Here is a 23,964-nt window from a genome sequence, read left to right as displayed (position 1 = left end):
CCACTCCACCTTTTTTACCCTTGCGTCACTCTGCCAACCTCAGGCCTGGCTCAATCCCAACATCTGCTTCCTCTGTTCCTGTGCCTGTATTGTAGAGCATTTCTAGAGGAAATCCCATGACCCAGCTGACTTCCTCCATAACAAAATTCCCTCCTTCAGTTCTGCCACCCTTCTCACTAGGGAAACCTCAGCAATTCCATTTTAATGGAGTCCCAAGCATGCACCACCAGCTGCATTTTCACCACCTTTGAATAGTTTCCACAACAATTTCTCCATTTCTGTTCCTTACTCTTCACAAGACCTTGCCAGTGTCTCCCCTCAGAGAACAGATGAAATGCAGTATCATTTTTCTCTCCTTTGCTCGCTGTGTCTTCCTTCCATTCTCATCTTTCTTCCTGTCTTAAACACAGGTGTTTCAATCAACTCTTTAAGCTCTCCATCACCCTCGGAGGCTGTCTTATGTTCCTTTGTGTCTGACATCCCTTGTTTTGTGTTTTTATTAACTTACTACTCTATTAAAGTGCCTACTCTTACATTACAAACATGTTTCTGTGCCTCCCAACAAAACTGTCCCTGAACAGAACATGCATTTCCACTTCTCACCCTGTCACCTTTCTCTCTTGTACCAAGCAGCCGCTACAACTGTTGGCTGGAGTTTTACTCTTCTAATTCTATCCTAGACCCATTTCCTACCTGTCTGGGGTTTTATTCTTCTAATTCCAACTTGTCTTTTGTTCCCTGTTGTTCTATTGCAATTGTCAGTCACCAAATGGCCAGCTTTTGTGAACACCCTTTTTCTCTCAGGTCTGTCATGTACTTTCAGTGTTTTTTTCTTGAAACTTTGATGTCTCATTGTTTCAGTCTCTATTCTTTCTTGATTCCTTTCTGCCTCTTTCCTCTCCTTTCAGGGATCATTTAAGAGGTCCACTTCTCAAACATTGATTTTCTATTGTATTTTTTTCAGGGCTTTGTCCTCCTTCCTTTTCCATGTCTGCATCTATCTCCATCATCTTATCCTTATGGATTAATTGAATTATCCACTACCTGGGTGACTCTCCTGTTTCTTTTTCTGTCTCTCCTTTAGGATGGGATTCATCTGACAAATTGGAGATTTTTACATTCATATTTTGAGCTGCTTATGATTAATCCTATGAAATTGTCTGATAAATGTTATATGCCAGAGAACCTAGCTGTTGATGTCTTCCCTATGAATGTCTGTGGTTGGATGACATGAATCCTACCTCTTCTGTCAAAACTAAAGCCCTGATCTTCTCTGGTAGTAGAGTCTTGTGGACCGTTAGATTCAGCCTAGCTTATGTTCTGCTTCATTAGGCCATCACACTTCTTCCTTTTTTTTTAATCACTGATGACAAAGCGCTATCTTTCTACTTACACCCATAACCTGTTCCTTCTCTTAAAGTGGTTCAGGGCTCTGCATCCAGTGTAAATTTCAGATTTTTTCTGCATAACATCCCTATGATGCAGCCTTTCCTTTCCCACCACATAGTGTCAAAAACACTTAGCTAATTCATCAGCTTTTTGATAGCAACTGCTGTCATGGTCTTTTCTCAGCAGTTGACACAGGTAATCTTGTTCGCTCTTACCCATTCAAATGAAGCAGCAAGGATCATTCTCCTAGTTTGACAACCAGACTGTTTCACATGTTTTTTTTTTTTTCATTTGTCCTATAGCTGTATCTTTTCTATCTCATTAAATACAAACTACTTGTCTTCATTATGAGGGCTCCTCCAAGCCCACTTCAACGCTACTTTTCATTTCTTGTTCAGTACCAAGTGCCATCTGCTTCCACTTGGTGAATAATGCCAGCTTTCGTTCTACATGTTTTTATTTTTCAAACAAGTGCCTTCATGCTCTCTCTCAGGCAGCCCTTGGAACGCATCCTCTGCAGACATCTGCAAAGCCACTGCGTTGGTCTCCTTCACGCTTTCTCTGTTGCACTGCCTATTCCCAGCATGCCTGTGGTGCCAGGTCTGGTTATTGCTCCTCTGTCTAGAGAGACTGTGGTCTTGTTTCTTTTTGTTCCTTTATCTTTCTGCAGCTATCCTTTTTCTGTCTTCGATTCAGCTTGTAAGCTGGTGAAGAGGTTGTATTCCTGGGGTGTGTATACAGCACACGCAGATCAGTGAGGCCTTTCAACATGCCAAGAGCATCTGGGAGCTACAGTAATGCACATAATAGTAATAAGAAAAGTACAGTAATATATACCTGTTATCAGTAATGTTTATCTTGGAATAGCAACATGAGGTGAAATAGAATTCACTTCAGAGATCAAATGCCTAGTATTTTGGTGCTTTGCCTTGCAGCAATGTTTTACTTTCAAGTGTCATGTTTCTACAAGAAATATTTACGGAGAATGCTTTTAAAACAAACTCCAGTTAGTTGAGGTACCATCTCATAGCCATGAGACAGAAAAGACAGCAGATAAAATTTATTTAAAGGAATAATATACCATTTCTTGAACTGAAGATGAGACAGCTTGCTTTGCATCGAAAAGAACGTTTCCAATTCTGAGGCAGAAAATGGTAACTGAGACTCCCAGTGCAAGTCTCAAAGTGAAAGGGTCACATTTGCAAGATGGAAAACAGTTTATGTTACCATAAATAATTGAAGAACTTGAACTTGCTGCAAGGTAGCTATTTTCCTATGCAGTCTACAAGTAAACACTCATAAATACTAAGCTTTTCATCAGCCCTGCAGTTCTTAAACAGAAGGCACTGGTCTGTCTCTTAAGCTTTGGGGCTTCTTTCATAACTACTTGACATCTACAATGGCAGCACAAGTTCTGACTAGCTACCCATTCAAAGCAATCACTGGTTGTAATATGACATTGTAAGAAAGAAATTGGACCTGCCCAAGAATCCTTTCCTTCATTTTTAAATGATAATCCCAGTGATTAAGATCAGTTCACTAGACTTGTAGCTGCACCTGGAGGAAAGGAATTCAGTCACATGTGTAAGTAAATTCTCTAGAGATCACTACTGGGAAATGAAAGGAATCGCAGCTTTGAGAGGATGTGAGTGAGTGTAGATTGGAGGCTTTGCTACTGAATAATGTGAACAAGAAGTCAGCAGAACTCAGTGCAAGTGTCTAAGCCATAAAATTATTGGAAGGTAGGTTTTGAAATAAAATAGAAAACTACTGTCATCTAACTCTTTCCAAAATGTAGTAGTTGAAAAATGAACTAATCAGTGACGAAAGGTAGGGTCCTAATTAAACAAAAATACTCTCTTAGGGCTTTCCATCTAGACCATTTCTGTGGTAGCTTTCCTCAATTTTTTTCTTGTTTGTTTTTGTAATTCCTATTTTTTTCCCTTAAATCCTGTCTTTATTATAGATCAAGTTTAGAGGAAGGATTAATCTGCTACTGAATTTTTATTTGTTGTGGATTTTTTTCAGGTTTGTGAACAAGCTGGTAATTAGAATTGCCTCAAGAATAACTGCAGTTAGAAAGACTGCTTTTCTTTTGATATTCTTGCTTCTTAGAATAGCAAAATTCATGTGGGCTGAGCGCACAATAAAACATGTAAATATTAACGAAATGCTTTTGAGTGCCGTGTAAATGTTGTAGCTCTATTGTCTTCAAAGTGTTTTCAGTCTATGGCAGGATCTTGAAAGAAACTTAACACTATCTAATTTTATGGGTGTGGAGTTGTAGCGAAAGAATGATACTTCCCATGGGAAAGAGAATCAAAGTAGGCTTTTGTTTGTGTGTGTCTAAGTTATGGCATTTACGTTTTTCTTATAGGTCAGCTGCAGACCTACTACGTTTGTCTATTACCTGAAACTTTCGGGCAACAAAGTAAATAAAACTACTTTCATCTGTTATCGTTGTTGATTCTTTTGATTCCAGGAATATTCAAGACCGATCTTTCCTTAAAGTTTACAACAAAGATCCTGCACACGCATTTAATCACACTTCCAGAGCTGTAAATGGAGATATAAGGGTAAGTACTAGTGCTACATTCATACTTCTCTTCCCTCCAGCTTTTATGTTGCATGTTTAAATTCATAACTGTAATACCTACAGAACAATTCATAAAATCAAGAGTGTATGTATGATAGGTATATAGAGGAGGGAATTGATAATATCACTTACCGAAATCTGTCTTAACTGCTTTGCTTTTTCCAATTACTTGCCCTGAGCATTAACTGGTTTTTTTTGTTTGTTCTTGTTTACTAGCACTAAAGCATGTTAATCAAAACATAGCCTTTAATTACGTATTTCAGGGCACAAACAGAACTCAGAGTTTATACAAATTCTTATTTTGTGCTTCCAAACCCTTTACAGTGAAGTATGTCATGGTGTTAGTTCACTCCAGCAAGGCTTCAGCATGGACTGGTTTGCAGCAGCTAGGGAGATATACCTAGCCTAAAGTCTATTGGAACACTTTGTAAATAATCATTTCAAAGAAGAAATTCTGATAAATACCCATTGTGGTGTAGATGTTTTTGTCTCTTTCTAAAATCTTCTACCTGTACTGAACATGGACTAGTATATTTGCATTTTCAAGTGAACACTTTGTATTGGGAAAATGTACAGAAGGTATTTGAAACTCTTGCTTTTTCTGTCTCTGTCTTATGCTGATTGGTACTTGATGCCGAGAAGGCATCAAGGATTCCACCGTGTTACCCACAGCTAACATTGCAGCAGGGGTGGTGGTGATGAAATCACGCAACCTCATCTCCTCCCCACCCATCCAGGTCTGTCCCCAAGAAATGGTACAACCAAATGAGCTCGATGGAGCCAGCATGGGATGCCACTACTACCCTACCTGCTTTGTGGCTTTTATGTGTGCTCCAAAGCTGATTCAACTGTGCAGAAAATTTACTGAGAAGTGATTTGCTTGGTTGTACATTTGCTTCCTGGTTTCATTATCAATTCTGAGCATGGCACACTGCTTTATTATTAATATTTCATGTAAGTTCTTCTGCTGTTTCAACAGTTTAGGGCCACATTATTTTAGAAAGATTGCAATAGTTTATTTACAGGCACTATTCTCAACCACCTCTCATTTATGTACTTCAATTATAAAATGGTCCTGCTGATAGGTCAGAAATGTAATTATTTGATTATTCACACTGCTGCACACACAACATGAGAGAGCAAATAGATGTACTTCAAAGGGCTGATGTGATAGTTTTCAGTGTCTTCTCTAAGGTCCTGGAATTTGTCAATTCTAGTTACATTCCCACAGAAGTAACTGGAAGTGTGCGATATGTTGCATTCATATTCAAAGGCACGACATTCTGTCATTTTGCATTATGGCATTAACTCATGTAACTGTTTCACTCTGGCTTTATAAAGTTATACTATACTGTTCTTGTTCCATGTGCAGCGGATGCAGAACGTATCTGCTGTGGCTTGATTTGTGTGCCCTATACTTGTTTTCAGATATGGTTAACTACTGTGTTAGCTACATACATTCAAAAGCAACGATTACTTCTTTGGCCCTCTTCCAGGGATTTGCTGCCTAACAGATTTGGTTTGATCACAGGTGCTGCTTCTGTGCAACACCTGTAATAATCTGTATTGCTTACTTTAAAAATATTGTGTTGTAAAGCAAGTAAATGCACACTTGACACCTCCTGATTATGACTGAGTTATCTGTCTTTGGCCATAACTCAGAAATATTTGTGACATAGTGATGAACTTTGCAGAAGTGGTGGTTTCATGGTGGAATATTGTATTTAGCTCTGCTGAAATGCCAAAGATGCCATTTTGAAATTCTGCACATCCAACAAAACAGCTATTTTCTCATTTGGCTTTGCATTGGCAAATTCCTTGTCTTTGTGGTCTGAGAGGTGAAGTCAGAGCCAGGATGTTCATGGGGGCTTTGTGGAGAAATATGCAAAAAGTCTTCCCTTTGATCTATGTGAACTTCGGCACTTCAAAGTTTTGAGCATGGTTACAGGCGATTTCTTGAGCTCCGGAAGTAATGAAACCTGTTTGTCTAAGGATGTGTCTTCTAGTTGCTGCTTCCTTGTGCAGGAACACTCAGGTCCTAACTGAGGCTTTTCCCAAAGTAGAGGGTTGTAACTGCTGTCTCTGATGCTCGTCCTCTGGAGTCTAAAATGCTGAAGCACACACTGCAACTTTTCCTCTGTTCTGTGGAATTACTGTAGGATTTTCTTGCAAATCTCTAATTCGGCAAAATTTGTAGGGATATAGTAGTCTAATGGTTTCTACCTGTTGGTTAAATCTGGTTGAAATTTGCCTGCAGATTCATAGTTTATTAGGTCAGGGTAGACAACCACCAGTAAGCAGATGGATTATCTATCCCTCTTTCCTTAGCAAACCATATTAAAGGAAGTAGGAATGCAGGTGGAGTAAGTGAGAAACATGTACATTTTACATGTCATACATTGATATGACATGATATCCAAAAGATTGTGAACTTTGCTTCTCATCCCTCCTTTTGTGTTTGTGCATCTTTGCACTGGGTAAATCGATGTTCTTCAATTTCATGTGATATACGAGACCTAAATTCACTACAGTTGGATGTAGGGAGTAACTCTCATAACCACTGTGCTTGGCATCATAACTGTTTAAAAGTACCCTACAGAAATACAGCTTATTGTCAGACTGGTGAAAAGAACAGTATTTAGAATGTCATGAATTAGCTGTTGTAAGTACATTTTTCCATGGTGATACTGTGAGTGTGGTTGTATCTCCTGCCATATGTGAGTTAAAGCTTTGGGTTTTTTTGAAGTTTGAGGAAGTTTTGCCTTTACAGATTTTTCTACTGTTTGCCTTCTTGTCCCTTTGGAACCTTTATCCCTGGGTTTGATGATGTTCCGGCTTCTTTTAATGTGATTTATAATCATTTCCATGTAACAGACCCAAAATAATCTCAGAAAATAATGTTAGCTGCCAGTTTGGACACCTGTTTTAACTACCAAACAGATGTGAGACCTGTATAAGAGTTGGCAGTAGCACTTGAAGTATTAACTATTACCCATATGGACAAGAGGACTCAAAATGTGCAAGAGGAGTGTGGGATCTGTGAGTTTCAGCTTTCCTGTCAGACCGCTGAGTTTTCATGTCCTTTAATTCAAATTTTCTCGGTTCATATATTTTTCTGAATGGGTTGTGTTTGAGAAAAGATGTTTTGCTTGGCGTCTCAGCAAGCTTTGAAGGACAGTTTCTCTTGAAATCCTTCAGAGTGCCTTACTTTTTTACTGAATATTTGTGCCATGGCTGTTTATGTCTTGAAGAGTATGGTTTGTTTGACAGGTCTGCCATGCTGTTCAAGCAAGAGGTAGCTACATAGTGCAATCTCACTGAATGTTTGTGTTTGTGCTCTTCCTTTTTTTGTTATTCTTTTCCCAAAATGTATGCTGAAAATCTGTAGCAGTTGTTTGCGTTGGAAAAATGTATCTTCCCATTGCTGCATTTCATGCATTTGTTCCTTCCCCTGAGCTTGTAACGTTTATCAGCACTTTCTAGCTCTCAGTGCAGCAATACCTTCCTTTGACAAAATAGTCTCATGTCCAAATGTTTAGATGATCTTTTTATTCTCTCTGGCATTGTTCTGAATGCCAGTGGAAATGCATGTACACAGCCATGCTGGTCTATGTTGTTATAATTAATGTTTGTGATTTGCATAGGTTTGTAGGGGAAAAGGCTTTCTCAGACTTACTAGGTGTAAGGTTCAGGGTTGCCGCTCACACTCAGCTGTGGTATAGAAGTTGAACATCAGTTGATGACACTAAAGAACTGACAGCGGATTTCGATATGTTGCTGAATGAATTGAATTTGGAGGTGTCACAGCTTCTTTTACCCTGGGTTGTTCCTGTAAGCCCCTGCTGATTCCAAGTGGAAGAGATTTCCCCCACTGAAAGTGCACAGTGTATTTTCTGTCCTCATTCCCTGCCCCGTCCTTTCATGGAGTGGCTGAAAGGGGAAGAATCCTAAATTATAATTTCCCCATTCTGTCACTGCAACTTGTCTGCATTTCTGGTGGCACGGTTGGATACTAATAGTGTTGCTTTATGCAATGATTTGTTTTGGGCTTCATCTGTGAGCCAATTTTGAGAATCAGGAGGGATTTTTTAATTCGTAACAAACTCATGGCTATTTTGTTTGGCAACCTTTCTCTTCCCAACCACCTGCCTAAAGTCTGTGGGTTACACTTTGTTTTAAAATGTCCTAGACCCACCGTGCTTTTGCTTGATTCCCTGACTTGCATAAGACCTTAGCAGATCTCTGCTGGGTGGGTGAGGCCAGAATATCCAAAGAATGTTCATTGTGGCTGCTGTTGTATGGAGGTACAGTTGGAGGTGTTCTGGATTTTTTTTAGAGACTCTTTCTCCAAGAAAGAGCAATTAGGGCAAGTTGAGTCAGAGCTAAGTTGGGGAGTGGGGAGTACGTGGAAACTCGATATTTTCTGGGAGTTAGAATGGCAAGAAGGTGATGATGTTCCTGGCAGTGATGGGAGTTTGGGATGCCAGGGTGAGAGGGGATGAGTTAAAATGAGTTGTACAGTAAAATGAGACAGACCCTTGGTAAGTTGGGTAAGCTGCTTTGCTGAATAGCTTTAATTACTGAAATTGCACTACAGCAACTTTTCATTTTTCCCCAAAAGTGCTTATCTAGCAGGTTGCTAACATTTTAACTGTCTAGACTTAGATGCAATTTTTTAACTTAAAAAACCCTACAAGTCCTAAAAACTCTCAAACAACTCCACAAGAATTTAGAGCATCCAGGGAGCCTGAAATTCAGTGCTGGTTTGCAGGAAAGACAGAGGGAGACTAAAAGCAGAATCATCCTTCTGTGTTCTTAAGGTACCAGCTACTTGGAGATGTTTAACTTTGTTTTATAGGATTGTTTGTGATCCTAACAGCAATAAACATGAAAGCTGCAAACGCTGCCAAAATTACATTAGTTCATTGCATACTGCAGCTAAGAAAGAAAAAAATAAAAGCTCCTTGAACTACGTAGAGATATTTAGAACAAAAGTATTTATTGGAAAGAAATCCAAGCAATAAATTGGGTGAATGCATTTTAGTCCTAGGTTGCCTATAGGACAGCAGTTTTACAAGTTGCTGTGTGTTTGCCTTACTGATCCTATTACTGTAAAACTTTGTTTTCTTTTGGGAAGAAAAAGAAAAAAGAAAAAGCAAACGCTAATACCTCTATTATCTGATAGAGACCTTCCAAATGATACAAATCTCATCTTTCCTGCTGTTTTGCTGTCTGCTTTTTCTAATGCTCTTTTTGTCACTGAGAGGTTATGACAACATGAGCCATACTGTATTTATAAACATCACGTGTTTCCTTGATATGACTTGCAGTGTCTGCCAAACAGAACACATGGAAGAAACATTTCTCATTAGCTCAGCATTGGTTTTGGTTATACTGATTTCCGGGACGGGGAAAATGCCTTCCTTATTCAGATTTAACTTTCATGCAGTAGAAAGACAGCCTCTGAGTGTCCATGAAATCGCTTGAACAGAGGCGCTGCAGCTCTTTTAGTCCACATAGTTTGTCTGAGGAAAGGAGAAAAAGTGGTGCATTTTAAAGAGAAGATGTAATGGCATGTATTGCTGAAACTAATTCTGAATTAAAATACCTGCCAAAGTCATCTAGAAACGGAACTCACCGAGAGATGTAAGGTAAGATGATGCTGATAAATAATGAAAGATATATAATTACTTTTCTTTTTTTTCTTTTCAAACTAAAAGATATTTTTAGATTAACTAGGAATTTACATCAAACAATGAAAACTGTTTCTTCTTCCTTGAGTCATATGAGAAAATAAATGTTTAATTGCTGTCTAAATCACCAAACTCTATGCTCAGATTTTATGTCTAGTTTCAAACCTACATATTAAACAAAAACAGTTATTTTTTCCAACTTGTCATTACAAATCTTGCTGAGATTTGAACAAAATCTATAACAGAAGTCTCTGATGTTCTGGATTTTTTTCACTGATACAGATTTTACTAATTCTGCTTTGACTGGGTTGTCAGTAGTTGCCAATTATTTATACAACTATAGAGCTGCAGACACTGAGAAGTAGCTGCCTCAAATCAGACTGTGATGAAAGACTGTAAATGTACCTGTTCTCTTTTATTCATATGTCCTTTGATATACAATACCTACTGCAGTATAAAGCCTAAGTTAGTGGGAAAGGGGACAGAATTTTAAGGAAAAATATTTTTTTATTTTAGCTTCATATAAAACAATATATAAATCTCAAATATGACCTGGCAAAAAGTTGATCTGTTTAAAGATGCAGATCCTGCATTTTAGCTGGATGGATACTGCACTGTGGCTTTTTTTATATGATGGCTATGTGCTTTGGTGTATCATAGTTAATTTGCAAACATCATGTGTAAGGAATATAACTGTGTAGATCCTATTACTATACCAACATTTTGAAAGATAGCTTTTTTAAAATTTTCAAATAATGAGGATGAATTTGAGTTTTTATCAAGCTGGCTGTTGAAAGAAAGTGTCATGTTCTTGATATTAAACTGTTCAAGGAACATGAGCTTGCCGCACCCAAGGAATAATCTTCTGGTTACTCTAAGAGGAGTGTCATATGGTAGATATCACAAACCAGTTACCTGGAAACTCCCAGAGAGTTTTGTCTGTGGAAACAGATCAACTTGCAACCACAGTACAGTTGTTCTAGTGGAATTTTTAGGGGGAAAGTTCTTTATTTCTGACTAACAGGCCTATGTTCAAGCCAGCCTGCCTTTCGTGTTGAGGTTTGTTTAGAGCTTGCCCTGGAGCTGATGGAGTTACTTAATGACAGCATATGATCTGCCTTGCATGAAGTCTTTTCAGCCATTCATTAAAATTAGAAGTCTTATCTCTCACATAGTCTGAAGTTCTCAGGCAAAACTTACACTGCCTTTGCTAGGAGGTTGCCCTGAATAAAACTGTAAAGATTGGATTTGAGTAATTTTTATTGTCTCCTAGTTTCTGGTTTTATTCTTAGTCCAGTTTTTTTAACATAATGTTTCCTTGTTCCAAACCTTTAGACGTTTTACTCTTTTTTTTTTTTTCTTTTTCCACTGCCCTTACTTTCAGTGTAGCAATTTGCATAAATTTGGTTGATTACTTCAAATTCCTAAGTAGCTGGCAGAGTCAGATGTTGCCAGAGCTCCATAAACACATTGACAGATGATAAAAATGCTCATGGCTGTGACCTCCCTTATTAGGACAGAAGGTCCTCCTATATCTCCTCTGTAGACCAGGTAGCTTATCTGAATTGCTGGAGTCCCATAAGCCAAAGTCCAACCAAGCTTTATGACTTCCAGTTAGCTTTCTAAATGAGCTGTTTCTTGAAGAGGGATTAAAAATCACACTGTGGAGGTGGATGTTTCGGTACCATGGTTCCTAGAAGCCAAGTAAAATTTCAAGCAATAATTTTTCTTCTTCAAACCTGCCATTTGCTTGTCATTTGGGACCTTAGCTTTCTAAAGTTTTTCACAAATCCAAAATGATCATGACCCAAGTTCTCTGCTTTCCACTGACTATTCACTTCAGTATATTATCAGTTACCTGCCGTTAGATAAGCCTAATGAATACTAAAGAGAATTAATTCTGTCCCTATCTTCCTTTTAACAAAGAGGACCTGTTATCTAGGAGAACACAGCTGCGTAACTGAGGATCTTGCTTCTTCTCCATGTTGGATTGTACTTTTTCTAATAAGGGCTCTGGAAAACTAATCAGACTTCTGAAAATAAGAGAAGTAAAAATATCTTCTCTTGGATACATGTTAAGGTCTGGGGTCAAAAAAAGCCTCAGCTGGCAAAAGCAAGACAGTTGCAAATATCAGCAGGCAACAGGACTCCATGAGAAACTATGTGAGGCTGAAATTATTTTTGTGTGAATATATCCCTTTCTCACATCATTACAAATTAGAACTCTGTGTAACAAAGTGAAGACCAGAAGGGTGTGTTGAGTAAAAGGTTAGTTCCTCAATCACTTAATATTTACTATAGATAGCTTGACCTTAGGATAAACTAGGTTGTTTACTTCAGTCATGCTGGCGAACCTGTTTTTTGCTTTTTGGGTTGGGGTTGGTTTTGGGTTTTTTTTGTTGGGTTTGGGGTTTTATTGATAGAAGGAAGTAAATTGAAAAGAAAATGTGGGGCTCAGGCAGTATAAGAAGGAGTTTGTGATCTAAGAAGACTCTTAATTGAGGCACCAATAACACCTCTAATGTTGCAAACGATGTACTTACAGCTGCTGGGCCTTATAGGTGTGAGATGCACAACTTGAACACTTAGATTGCAAAATCCAGTTGTATATAAGGCTTCTGTGACCATTTCTCCTGCTGATTGTCCTGACTCCAAAACCCATCACAACTTATTTCTTCTAATTTGCTATGACCTTATATTGGAAGAAAGAGCTGGTTACAGGTGTAAACATGCTGCTTAGGTCGTTTAACTATCAGCTCTGTTTTGCAACATTTTTGTGTGATTTGCAACCTGATGTGTTCCATATATCTGTGTTTTGACTCAGTTTTCTGATAATGCCAGATGAGACCAAGGGTTATGCTTTCCTTTATGTCCATTTAACCATACCAACTTGTTCAGTTTTATTTGGCTTCAGTGCAGTGGGAAGAGATACAAATATGGAACAAAAATAAGAGCTGAGTCATTAGACAGCGAGTCAGAAAGCCTTGCATTTACTTTGATTTATGAGCACAGTTACTAACAGTATTTCTTTTTTTAAAGAGCAGAAATCTGATATACAACATATTTAAACCAAATAAAAATGCTGATCTGTACCAGAACTGTATGTGTTTGAAACTATTCCTTTTTTGGAAAAAAAAAGGGATGACCCCATCAGTTCAGTGGTGCCCTGAGGAAGTGCTGAAATTGAGACTGGTCTGAAGGGTTTGGCTCCCTGCGTTGGTGGTGGCTGTCTATGTTATGTACATGATGTGCTTGATCTCTTCAAGGAGAATGGGGAGGGGGGAAGAAACGCTTGCTATATGCTCATGAATTACAGGACTCCTGTTTGGTCTCAGAATGTTCTACCTAAAAAGCAGCTGTGGAAAAGCAAAAGAAACAGTTGATTTGAATGCAGCACTAGTTATGAGGGGTGTCATAATGTTAACTTTAAAAAAAAAATCAGTAACAGCTTTTATATGTTCAGTCCAAACAGTCTAATAGCGTATGGGATGGGTGGGCCATGCTATACTGATGAGATGAATGTGGATATTGGCAAACCAATGATGTAATTATGTAAATCCGACCTTTTTAGGATTGAAATGTGTTATGTTTCAGTGTGTTTATATTTTTGTCATTTATGATAACACCCTGAAAAATCTTGGCTGAAATGCTAAGAGGTTTCTTAGTGTACTCACCACACTATTCTGTCTGGAAAGTACACTAAGGAAGCATAGGAAAATCAAACATGAGAGATTTATTAACTTCTCTCTGCTTAATTGGGTTATTTTAACTTTTTTTTTTTCTTTAAACTCACATTCCATTTGTTTGTAGGAAATGAAATACACTCATAAATATGCAGAAATGAGTGCCTGCTAGGTTCACTGATCTGGTTATTTGTCTTGCCAGTCAGGAATAAAGTCATGCAGACTGGTAGCAAGGTGATAGCTCAGACAATGAAATGTTGCTGGGGGAATAAGCCGCCGTACAACAGCACTGTGATTTCAGTCAGGCCAATGCAAAGTGTGCTGCATCTCATGCACTGTTTTGCTCAGATTGCCTGAAGTGTGGCTAGACTGGAAGCCTAGGAAGACTGGAGTTACTGAAAGACTGGGACTGCTCTGGGTCAGGCTACCTGCATTTGTGCTCCCTTCCCTTCCAAGCAGAGTTCACCCAGTGTGTCACCAGAGTTGTCTCACTGACAGCTAATCTGTGACAATGTCAACTAGGGAGTGTCAACAGGTTCAGTAGCCTAGTCCAAATACAGAGCCTGCTCTCCTAGCTGGATTTAAGATGATGTGTGTTGGAAGCTCCACACTTTATGACAAGATGTGTAATATTGCTTTCCCCTTATCTTTCTGTTGGATTCTTGTTTTACACCTGAAAAAAGGTGGTCTTAGTCTAGGAATAGGGAGGGTGTTGCATATTATGATGGCCAAAAATCTCTTGATGTGCAGGTGTGTTTGGGGTCATAAGTCCGTGTGGTCAGGGGGTTGATAACATGATGGAGTCGATGCCGGAGAAAGGTCTCTGAGAAGTACGGGTTGCATGCACACATGCAGGCACACACACACAACATGTCTCACCACTTGTCAGAGCTTGGTGGTGATTTTATCCAACCAGAATTTCTGCTGTCCCCTGCTAATGGCCAGACATGTACACAGAGCAACAGCCACCTCATTGTTACCTCTCAGCTCTCAGTCCCATTGCATGTCGAGTCCTGGACATGCTGCACTGACTTGCAGAGACCTGTTCTTTTCTGCAGTGTCTGAAGAAGATGAAGCTCTTTGAACCTTAGCTACATGTTCAGTGGGGATGGATGAACTAAGTGCTAGCTTTCAAAAGCCATTTGTAGCTTTAAAGAGCATCTCAAATATCTTTGCTTTAAGTATGAGAGTGGATTGCAAAGACAAGTGGTGGTCGTAGCTTCTTTGCCTGTGTCCTCAAACATTCACAAGTTGCTCCAGCTGGCATTTGCCTGGAGTGCTCTGCTCACTTTGTTCCTAAAAGTTACCTTCATGTTCTGACCATCTTTGCCAAAAACCCAAACTCAACAAATTCATGTTGGATGTATTTTCTTCTTTCTCTTCCCTCTTCTTTCTTCTTCTCTCCCTCTCCCTCCCATGGCTGCTATGCTGGGCTACAACATTGTAATAACAGCAGCTAATACAGAAACTTCTAGCCTTGAAGAAAATTTGCATTAGCTCATGTTTTTCCACTCTTATTCTGTTTTCTCACTCTTTCACTGAATTTTTTTTGTTCAATTTCCTTTCATATGCTGTAGTGTTTTTAACTCCTCTCATCAGTTTCTCACTTACTAGCTTAAGTCTCCTGTTTTTGTTTCTTTTTTTTAATTTATTATCCATTTCTTGTTTCCCTATTTAATTCTGAGCATCTCCATATCCAATATTATACTCCTTCATCTCTGGCCTCTTTCACAAAATTCTGTTACTGTCCTTTACCCTGTCTGATCCCCTTTTTCTTTTGTCTTTTTCCTCTTTCTTCTTTAGTTTTACACTCAGAATTCCCTATTACCTTCCCATATAATTCTTTACCTACTCAATCTCTTCCCAGTGTCATAGAGTCATTGAATCATTTAGGTTGTAAAAGACCTTTAACATGGAGTCCAAGACATCAGTTATGTATTAGTTAAATGTTTGCAGCATATGACTCTTGCTAATTTTTATTAAAATTTCTGCATTATGTATGGACTAAGAAGGAAAAAATTCATGCTACAAAGTCAGTCCTCTACATTTAGGCTGATAAAAGTTTAGACATAAGAAGAATGGTAGGACAGAGGAAGAGGAGAATGGAAAGTGGAGTTGCGTCTCTATTAGTTTGTTGATAAATAAATAGTGTTTGTTACCATCTTCAGGCTAGAGACCCATAATTCTTAGCTCAGTAAACCAGGAACCACAGACCAGGTTGGATCCACTGAGGTGGATCACAGCAAAGTCCATTGTATCCAAGCAGCAGCTGGAATGAAGCTGCCATTATCCGTTACAGTGTCTCAGCTTGCCTTAGAAAGGACAAAAAAAGAGGGAAAAAATAGGATGAAAACCAGAGCAGAGAATGAGGTAAATGAAAAGACATATGGGCAGTCTCACTATAGAAAATTAGGAAAAAAGTCTAATCCTTAAAAGCTTAGGGTAGAAATTGCCGCCCACTGCAGTCAGTGGCGAGAGGTTGGGAATGCCAGAGGGCAGCTAGTCCCACCTGGCTGTGGAGGGAATGAGCTGACTCTGGAGAGTGCCTGCCTGCCTGTCTTTTAATGCAACATTAGGTGAGACAAATCCTCAATACGGAGCAACTAATAGTGCTGTCTTAACTGTTGAGAGGTGCTTAATGCATATGTGTCTGCAATACATGCTGTGATACTTTCCTATAGCTAGGAAAAATGTCTTTGTTTAAATCAGTACAGAAATGAGGGGGAAGCATGAGGTTTAAATTACAGGGTAGGGAGACAGACTGCAGACCTGACGTAATAGTTCAGTTTTGCAGAACCTTCTTCATGTGACTCTAGTGAGAGTTGGCTATATTTGCTCTAGTAAACTTAAAATACATTTGGAGGGGCTTATAGAGTTTCCAGCACAGGATTTCCCACTGTACTTGCTTTAATTTTTTAAATCCCTAGAAATCGAAAATCACTGATTATGTTGATCTGCCATCACCGAAGGATAGGCCAAAAATGTGCTGCTGGTATGCAAAACATATGTGTGTATGGATATGTACGTAACGTTAATATACAAGTTACAGTGAAGCGCTGTTCACTTGAAGCTCAGATGCTCACTTGTGTGCTGGTTCAAAAGCTCCGTGTACAGGTTGCTCCACACTGCAAACTCCAGCTGTTTTACCAAGCAAGTTTCTTTGCAAGCAGTGAAGCTGTTGAGCTGCCTGTCCCGTTTATAGTGTTTCTTTCTAGATAGTAGTTATGTGCTCTGTGATGTGGGAGGGCTTTGTGTTTGTTTACAATTTTTTTGAGAACTAGGGAGTTTGGAGTAAGTATAAGAGAACTTTAGGGTACTTGTGTCTACCCTAAGGCGTATCTCTTTCACTGCATGCCTTCAGAATCAGTAAACAGAGGGAATAACAAATAACATGTATGTTTAGCAGAAGATAGTGTAGTCTGTACCTAATCTCAAATCCAGCGTGTGTCAGGCAGCCAGAACTGTTCTGTTCCCTCCCTGTTTGTTTAGCTTGGCCTCTCAAATTCAAACAGCTTCTGTAGGATTTTCCATCTTCAGGAAAACACCACACACATCCTTGTAGGTATAGATGTGGGAAAGTTGAGGGCAATGTGAAAGCGTTACGCAGGGTCATGGAGAGCAGTGTTGAGTGCAGGGTGGTACCAGCACAGCCTGGCTGGGTGCCGGGGTGTGTCACCTCAGTGCCTTTATGAAGGAGAGCAACTTGGGAGGTCTGTGTTCTGCTCCCCCATTTTTGCCATGGGGAAGCAGCTGAGACTGAGATCAGGATTGGGTATGACCACCTTTTTTCTTCCTCTGCTGAATGTTTGGAGGCAAAGCTTGGGCGTCTGTCGCTTTCCTTTTGTTGCAGAAAGTAGATAAGCTTACTGAGAGGTTTCTGTCGTGGTGCTTGCCTAAGCAGCAGGAAGAAGCTGATGGTGGTTCTCCAGCTGCCTTCAAGAGTCTTGTGTATCAGAGGCTGCAGATTTAGGAGATCCTGCAGACAACTCCATACGTAGGTCTTTGACCTACACTCTTGGTTTCTTGGATAAGAATTAGAAGATGGGTGGGCTATAGAACTGGTGAAGTGGCATGAGACCTTCCTCGGCAAAAAAATCTCCTATGCCCAAAAATCCCAAATCCAACCCCCAAAAAAGGAGAAAATAATGGCTTGTTTGTAATACAGCTGTAAAAGCCTTCATCAGCAAAGTGTCTTCCCATTTGGATTCTGCTGGACTGAACTAACTTCTTGCATTTGAACAAAACCCCGTTGACTCCATCACAAGCTTTGCTTCAGAGTACTGAGAACAAAACCAAGTCCAGAGTCAGTGACAAGCCATGCAGCCTGTAAGTGCTTCCCTGTTTTCTGTCAAGGAAATGGTTGTTTGTGGCAGTACAAGGCATTAACTGCTTAATTATTTCCATCCATGAAAGTATTATTAAGGGAACAGGAACCAGAAGAACTGTTACCAGGAACAGAAGGAACTTTGATCAGCAGTCAAGCAATAAGTTACGTCTATGCCACATGTGTATACCCCACAGTAGACTTCAAGATATTCTCTGGCTTTATAATTGTGTGGTTTATTGATGCCTTTAACATTTTTTCTGCTTAAAAGCAAGGGAATCAAACAGAAAATAAATTAATGTGATGGGCAAATTGATGGAAAGGTCCAATGGACCACAATATTGTTAGTAACGTAGAAGAAAGTGGGGTGATTGACGATTTAGCTCAGTGGTAACTTGGGCCTATCGTTAACACAGACATTTATACTGATTTTGAAATAATAAGTTAACAAAATTCCGGGCTTGATCACAGTGAAGCATAGGGTGTTGCATCTCGTAGAAGCATGCATTCTGTTTATACAGGGGGTTAAACTGAAAAGGAACTCTCGTTCTGTATAGTACATTATAAACAAATAAATGGCAAGTAATTAAACACGGGATAATACATGGCAAGTTAGACGAGGCTTGAGGGCTCTGATAAAGTAATTGAAATGGAAAGTGATGCTTGAATGGTTTCTACACATTGTTAGAACCTACAAATTAAATTACAGTCTTGGTAATGATATATGTGTTCAGTATTTATGATGTTGTGCCCGATGTATTTTAAAATTAAAAGAAGATTCATTCCTCTCATGAAAAACTTTTTGAATGAATGCATCAGATGTACTTGAAGACTCTTGCATATACTTCCAAATGTATAGAGAACTAGTTATAGTATGTCTGACGTTCTGGGATATGCTTTATCAAGCTAGAGTTCAATTACTGAAAATGTGCATCCTACCAGCCTGCAATTCACTGCAGAAAAACTATAGTGAAATAGAGTGGTCTTTTTTATCCTGCATATTAGCATAATAATGTATTTTCTCACTGCAGGTTTGCTAGTCTTTAAGGAAGATCATGGACTGAAGAATATATTCTGTAACTGTGGGAAAGCATGTGTGGCATAAAAGTGTACTAGGATAATTTGCTTGTATTTTTTTTTGCCTCTTGATGTTTTTGAGTCTGGTTGGTCAGCAGACCTAAGCAGCTTTTCAACTAGGTCAAGTATATACATCCATTAATTAAAAGGGGATGCTTGACTGGTTAGTTAAACCTGCCAAATATAAACCAGATGCTTCAATGGTAAATACTGCTTTACTCCTATACTGCAAGAAACAAGCCTTGACTGATTAAATTTGAAATAAAAATAAACAGGTTTAACATTGTTTCTATGCCATAATAATATTTTATTATAGTTCTAGTGCAATTACTTAATAAAAATAATATTTTCAAATATTTTACATTGAAAATGAAAATTGAACTTTTAAGACAAAATGAATACTTTTACATTGAAAAGACTGTTTATATTACACTACATATAAATTTTGTAAAGTCCTGGTCAAGACTAAATGGTATACAAATTTACAATGTACATTGCAAATCAGAATGCACAGCAGCTGTCTACAAAGCTGGAGGAATTCTCTGTTGTTGGGCTGGGGATAGTAAGGGGTGGAACACCTGGATTTTTAGATTTGGCTGCCAAATCTGCTCCAGTTTTTGTCCTGTTACTTAAATGCTTTGTGTCAGATTGCCCTTTCGTAGCGGAAACGAATGATGCCTCCCACATTAACATCTGAGAGACAGAGCGGTACTGTGAAACTGAAATGTTACTCCAGTAAGGTCCCATTATAACTGGTTCTTTACAGTGATACTAGCTCATGGTCATGTGCTTAATTGTATTTTGGTTCTTTTGAATGCCAGTCATGAGGATATAGGAGTTTTTTACTTGTGTAAAAACAAAAACAAGCAAAAAAACCCCAAACCAATAGCCAAAAAAACCCAACCCCTCCAATCCAGAAGACAACTGCAGGACTGGCAAGTGCTCATGTCATGAGATTTTACCCTATGATATTCAAGTGCCTTCTGTTTTACACTGTAAATATTTTTAAGAAGAAACTTTCTATATTCTATGGCCTTTTGGAGTAAGGGGATGGAAGGAAGGGAAGCATCCTTTCTGTTCTAATTTTTTTAAATTTGCCTTCTTTATTGTTCCCCCTTTTTTAAAAAAGAAAAAAAACCCCACAACACCCAGCTGATTGTAATGACTAGTGTGGTGTGCTGCAAAGATAACCATGAGATTGATTTATGGGGGCCCCAAAGTTCAGGTTAGCCAAGCGGCTCAGGTGCCTGGTTAATGAGTAGACAGCCTCCTCCATGGGAGGGGCTTGTGCTTCCTTCTACCAAATGTCACTAACAATCCGACTATGTGTAAAGCTTCTAAGGTTTATAACCTTGTATAAGTTTATATATATATATATATGTTTATATTCACTGTATTTTTTTCTAGAATTGTATGTACTGGGTTTGCTGAATAATTGGAGATCTTCACCTGGTGGGGAATTAATATGTATGTGTTTCATATTGTTGCCTTTGAAATGCACTCTCTTGCCTAAATGGAGGTTGCTCACTTGTTTTATTTATGGCTTTCCTCTTTGTGAGTCTCTCTTGTGCTTCATTCCCTAACGTTAGTCTCTTTCTATACATCTTACAGGCACACATTAAAAAATGGTTGAGTGATTGAATCACATAGTGTTGCACAGTTTGTGACTGGGTGACATGCCAAGGAGGTTATTTAGTGACTAATTTCGAAGGGGAGGAGAAATTGCAGGCTTGTCATGTGGAAAAGTACTTCAGTCTATTGAAGCAGCATTACTTAGAGCGGGTAAAGCAAGATGGCCTGCCCTTGTTGTAAGCAGAGGGAACAAGGAGCATTTTTACTGTTTCAAAACCTTTTCCCGGAAGATATGGATAAACAAAATATTATGCCATAGACTGAGGATTTAGATTCAAGGCTGAAAACAAAACGTGCTTTATTAGAAGAAGTGGAACCAAATGTTCACCTCACTGCCGTAGCCATACAGGTGATTTCCTTAAGTAACAGTAAGTGGCTTTAATTATTTCAGAGAAAAAAATGATGGTTTTAGTTGTCCATAGGTAACAATGTTATCTAAGAGTGTAATAAGAGTGCTAGTGTTGTTAATTGTAGATATAAACTCAGAGTAACATTAGGATAGCTGACGGTGTAGGATTTGGTCTGCAATCCCTCTGCGTGTTTGCATGATCCATCTTCAGCATGCACACTGACTTAAAGGCAAGGTGAAGCGACCAAATATTGGTTTTGATATTGCCATTAAATTTGTTTTGTGGTTAGCTTAGAATTTTATGGATCTGTTTTACATTCAGTAGAAAGTGAACTAGGTATTCTTTGTTTTCCCCATGAGAGCTTTAGGATATGGTATGAATTAAGTTTATATGTAGTCAGGGATATAAAAGGACAAACTGAGACATGTAAAATATCTTGAGGTAAAACATTTGGATTGCTGTAGGGACTGGCTTCATGCACAAATGTGCATTAAAGATACAGGTATAAAATAAGGGACAATAATGTTAAGAATGTGTTTGATGCTCTGTGGCATGGAAAGGGAAGTGATGCTGTGGCTGAGCTTCAAGCCAGTGTATGGGCAGTTCCAGTATGGTATCCTAAAAATTCTGCTCTTGAGGATAAAATAGTGCTTATGCCATAAACTTTGTGTATACCTGCACAACTAGCAGAAATGGGTAGAGACTGGATGTCACATTGATATTGATTAGTATGGTGATGACACCTGATTAAGGTTAACTCAGGGTGCCTCCTTTCTGGACAGTCATGTTTATGTATTCTAAATTCTACCTCTTAGGATAGTGAACATCATCTTCTGGTTCACTGTTTTGTTCATGTCAGCTTCTAGCCAGCTGAGCTTGGCCAAAAAAAGTCAGTGAACATAGAAACTGGAGGACTGGAGGGATGCACTATCGCTTACCATCACAGGTTCATCCTAAGAAATATCTTTTAGTGACTGAGCACAGCATTGTTGATCAAGGGAAAGAAAAATCATGGAATTAAGAGCATAAATGGAAGAAGAAAAACCCAGTGATTCTCTTGCCATATCCATGTATGTCCAGTTAAGTACTCTGTTCTCATGTAATCAGTCACTAGAACCAGAAAAATCAGTTTCATAGATGTTCTGAGTTTTTAGCTCAACTCTCCTTTCATCGTAATACAGAGATTTTACAGTAGAGCATATACCAAAAATGTGCAAAAAGAGCTAAAGAACTGAAACCTAGATGCATGCTAAGAAAGGGAAGTTTATTCTAATAAATGCTGAGATTTCTCAGGGGGTTTTGCAACTCCTTGTCTGGAAAATTATCCAGGAAAAAACAATGGAAATATGTGGGACATGTTAAGAACAGTTTGCTGGGTCTCGGAGTTCCCCATTCATGGGAAGTTTGAACATTTGAAATCAGTTTTATTTTACCAGCATGTGGTTCCCATAATGAAAAACAATTGTGAACCCTGGCAGCTCCTAGAGCCTTGTGCTGTGGGGCCAGACTCAGCTGAGGCCAGGTCTCTAACTTAGCCGAGGTCAGCCGTTTCATGGTCTGGACTCTCTCTTTTGGCCATCAGGGGGCCCATTCTTAGCCAAAATTGCCAAATAAACTTCTAGTATGGAAGCATGGCTGAGGAGCGATGGACATTGAAACCACTGGCATATCTTACTACTAGGTCTAGCAGATCACCCCAAAACTGCCAGGCACATGCTGTGCTGAAGACACCATGGAAGAGCTAGGGTCCCTACCCCAGGGCAGACTCTGACTGAGTTGCACCCTGTCTGTGAATCTGGAAGGCCAAAACTCTAGAGCACTCCAGGGATGTCTGGTAAGAAATAATGACAGTGTTTGACTGAAATCTGCTGGGTTTTTTGCAGCTTTTGTCTTTACTGATGTTTTCACCAAATGTTTCAGCTCTTTTGGATTAGCATTGTCTGCTGGAAGTATTTTTCATTGGAAAGTTCCTGACCAGAAGCAACTAAAAATTGCACTAATGGTTTTGCAGTTTTCATGTATGGCATTGGGCAGCTGGAGGAACGCGCAGCTGCAGCCAGCCTTGTATTTTTCTGCAATGACCCAATAGAATGGGGGAATTTATAGAAATTAAAAGGCATACTATGAGAAGGCAATAGCAGACAAATGTGACAACCTCTCAGTGATGTCTCATAGTATAAGGATTTGGCTTCAGACAGATAGTCATGGTACAGATACATTAAAAATTTCATTTTCAGACTGTTTAGCAATCATGCAACTTTCAAGTGTGCTATTTCTTGTTGTAAATTATATTATTTTAGAAATATGAAAACCTGTATGTGACAGGTTTTATGCAGAAATGGATTTGTGCTTTCAGCTGTCCAAACCCAACCTGAATCAAAGATCAGTCATGACAGAAGTAGTATCATATAGTGCAACTACTGATTAAAGTGAGGGTTTTGGACAACTTGTACAAAATAGCTGTCAATTTATTTTTATAAAGAAAGAGCAAACTAATGGATTGTATTGTGGTCAGATTTGGGGTTCTTGAGTTAAGTCATCCCTGATTAGAAAAGTGAAGAATTGCCTCACTTTTTAGAGGATTTTCTTCTGGTAAGCAATTTCCATAAAAGGTCTCTTTACAGACAGATGAATTTATCAGTATTTAGCTTTTCTGTAGCTTTTTCATCCATGACTCTCCAAGCTCTTGATAAAATTCTTTGTGGGTGTCCTCTGCTGTTGGGTGAGCCAGCTTGAGGAGCATAGGTGCAGTTTCCTCAAGAAAATGCAGGGTGTCAGCAGGAGAGTAAGAAAAGTAATAGCTTCACATGCCTGGGAGGTGATTAATAGAGTCTGCTGGGAACTCCAGGGTGTCTTTGAGAGGGTGCATGGATAAGCTCCATCTAGGGAACATGCTCCATGTAGGTATTTTGGCAGGCTGAAATCCTTGGGGCAAAGCCAGGTGCTGTGTTCTCTATTGATTTAGAGGAGGCCTGTGAGAGCAGTGGGAAGGGCTGCCAGGGCAGAAGTGGCCTACTTTCCCCTTTGCCCGTGTTTTGCTGTGAGATGTTAGCAGATAATGGTGTGAGTCAGGCTGTGACTCTGGTATCCAGCTGCACAGTGAGGTGAAGGGTTGGTGTGGTGCTGATTAATCAGTGGTAGGCTCTGTGCTCACTGGCATTGCCCTGGTGTGCCTGCAAGCACAGCTCCACGAGCCTGTCTGGTGTGTGCCACTGGTGTG

At 39.2% G+C, this 23,964-nt stretch overlaps 1 protein-coding gene across 1 annotated transcript in view; it reads left to right on the top strand.

The window, feature by feature from the left end:
* KIAA1217 (KIAA1217 ortholog) overlaps positions 1 to 23,964 on the top strand; it is a 96,103-nt gene that overhangs the window by 19,126 nt on the left and 53,013 nt on the right. Inside the window, exon 3 of the mRNA XM_010156104.1 lies at positions 3,872 to 3,965. Within this exon, the coding sequence (XP_010154406.1) occupies positions 3,872 to 3,965 (94 nt within the window). The remainder of the gene's footprint in view (positions 1 to 3,871; positions 3,966 to 23,964) is intronic.

This window comes from Eurypyga helias, unplaced genomic scaffold (assembly GCF_000690775.1).
Source record: "Eurypyga helias isolate BGI_N326 unplaced genomic scaffold, ASM69077v1 scaffold6077, whole genome shotgun sequence".
In the NCBI taxonomy this organism is placed as follows: domain Eukaryota; kingdom Metazoa; phylum Chordata; class Aves; order Eurypygiformes; family Eurypygidae; genus Eurypyga; species Eurypyga helias.
Note: the sequence above shows the minus strand (reverse complement) of the source record. Positions and strands in the feature narration are given on the sequence as shown.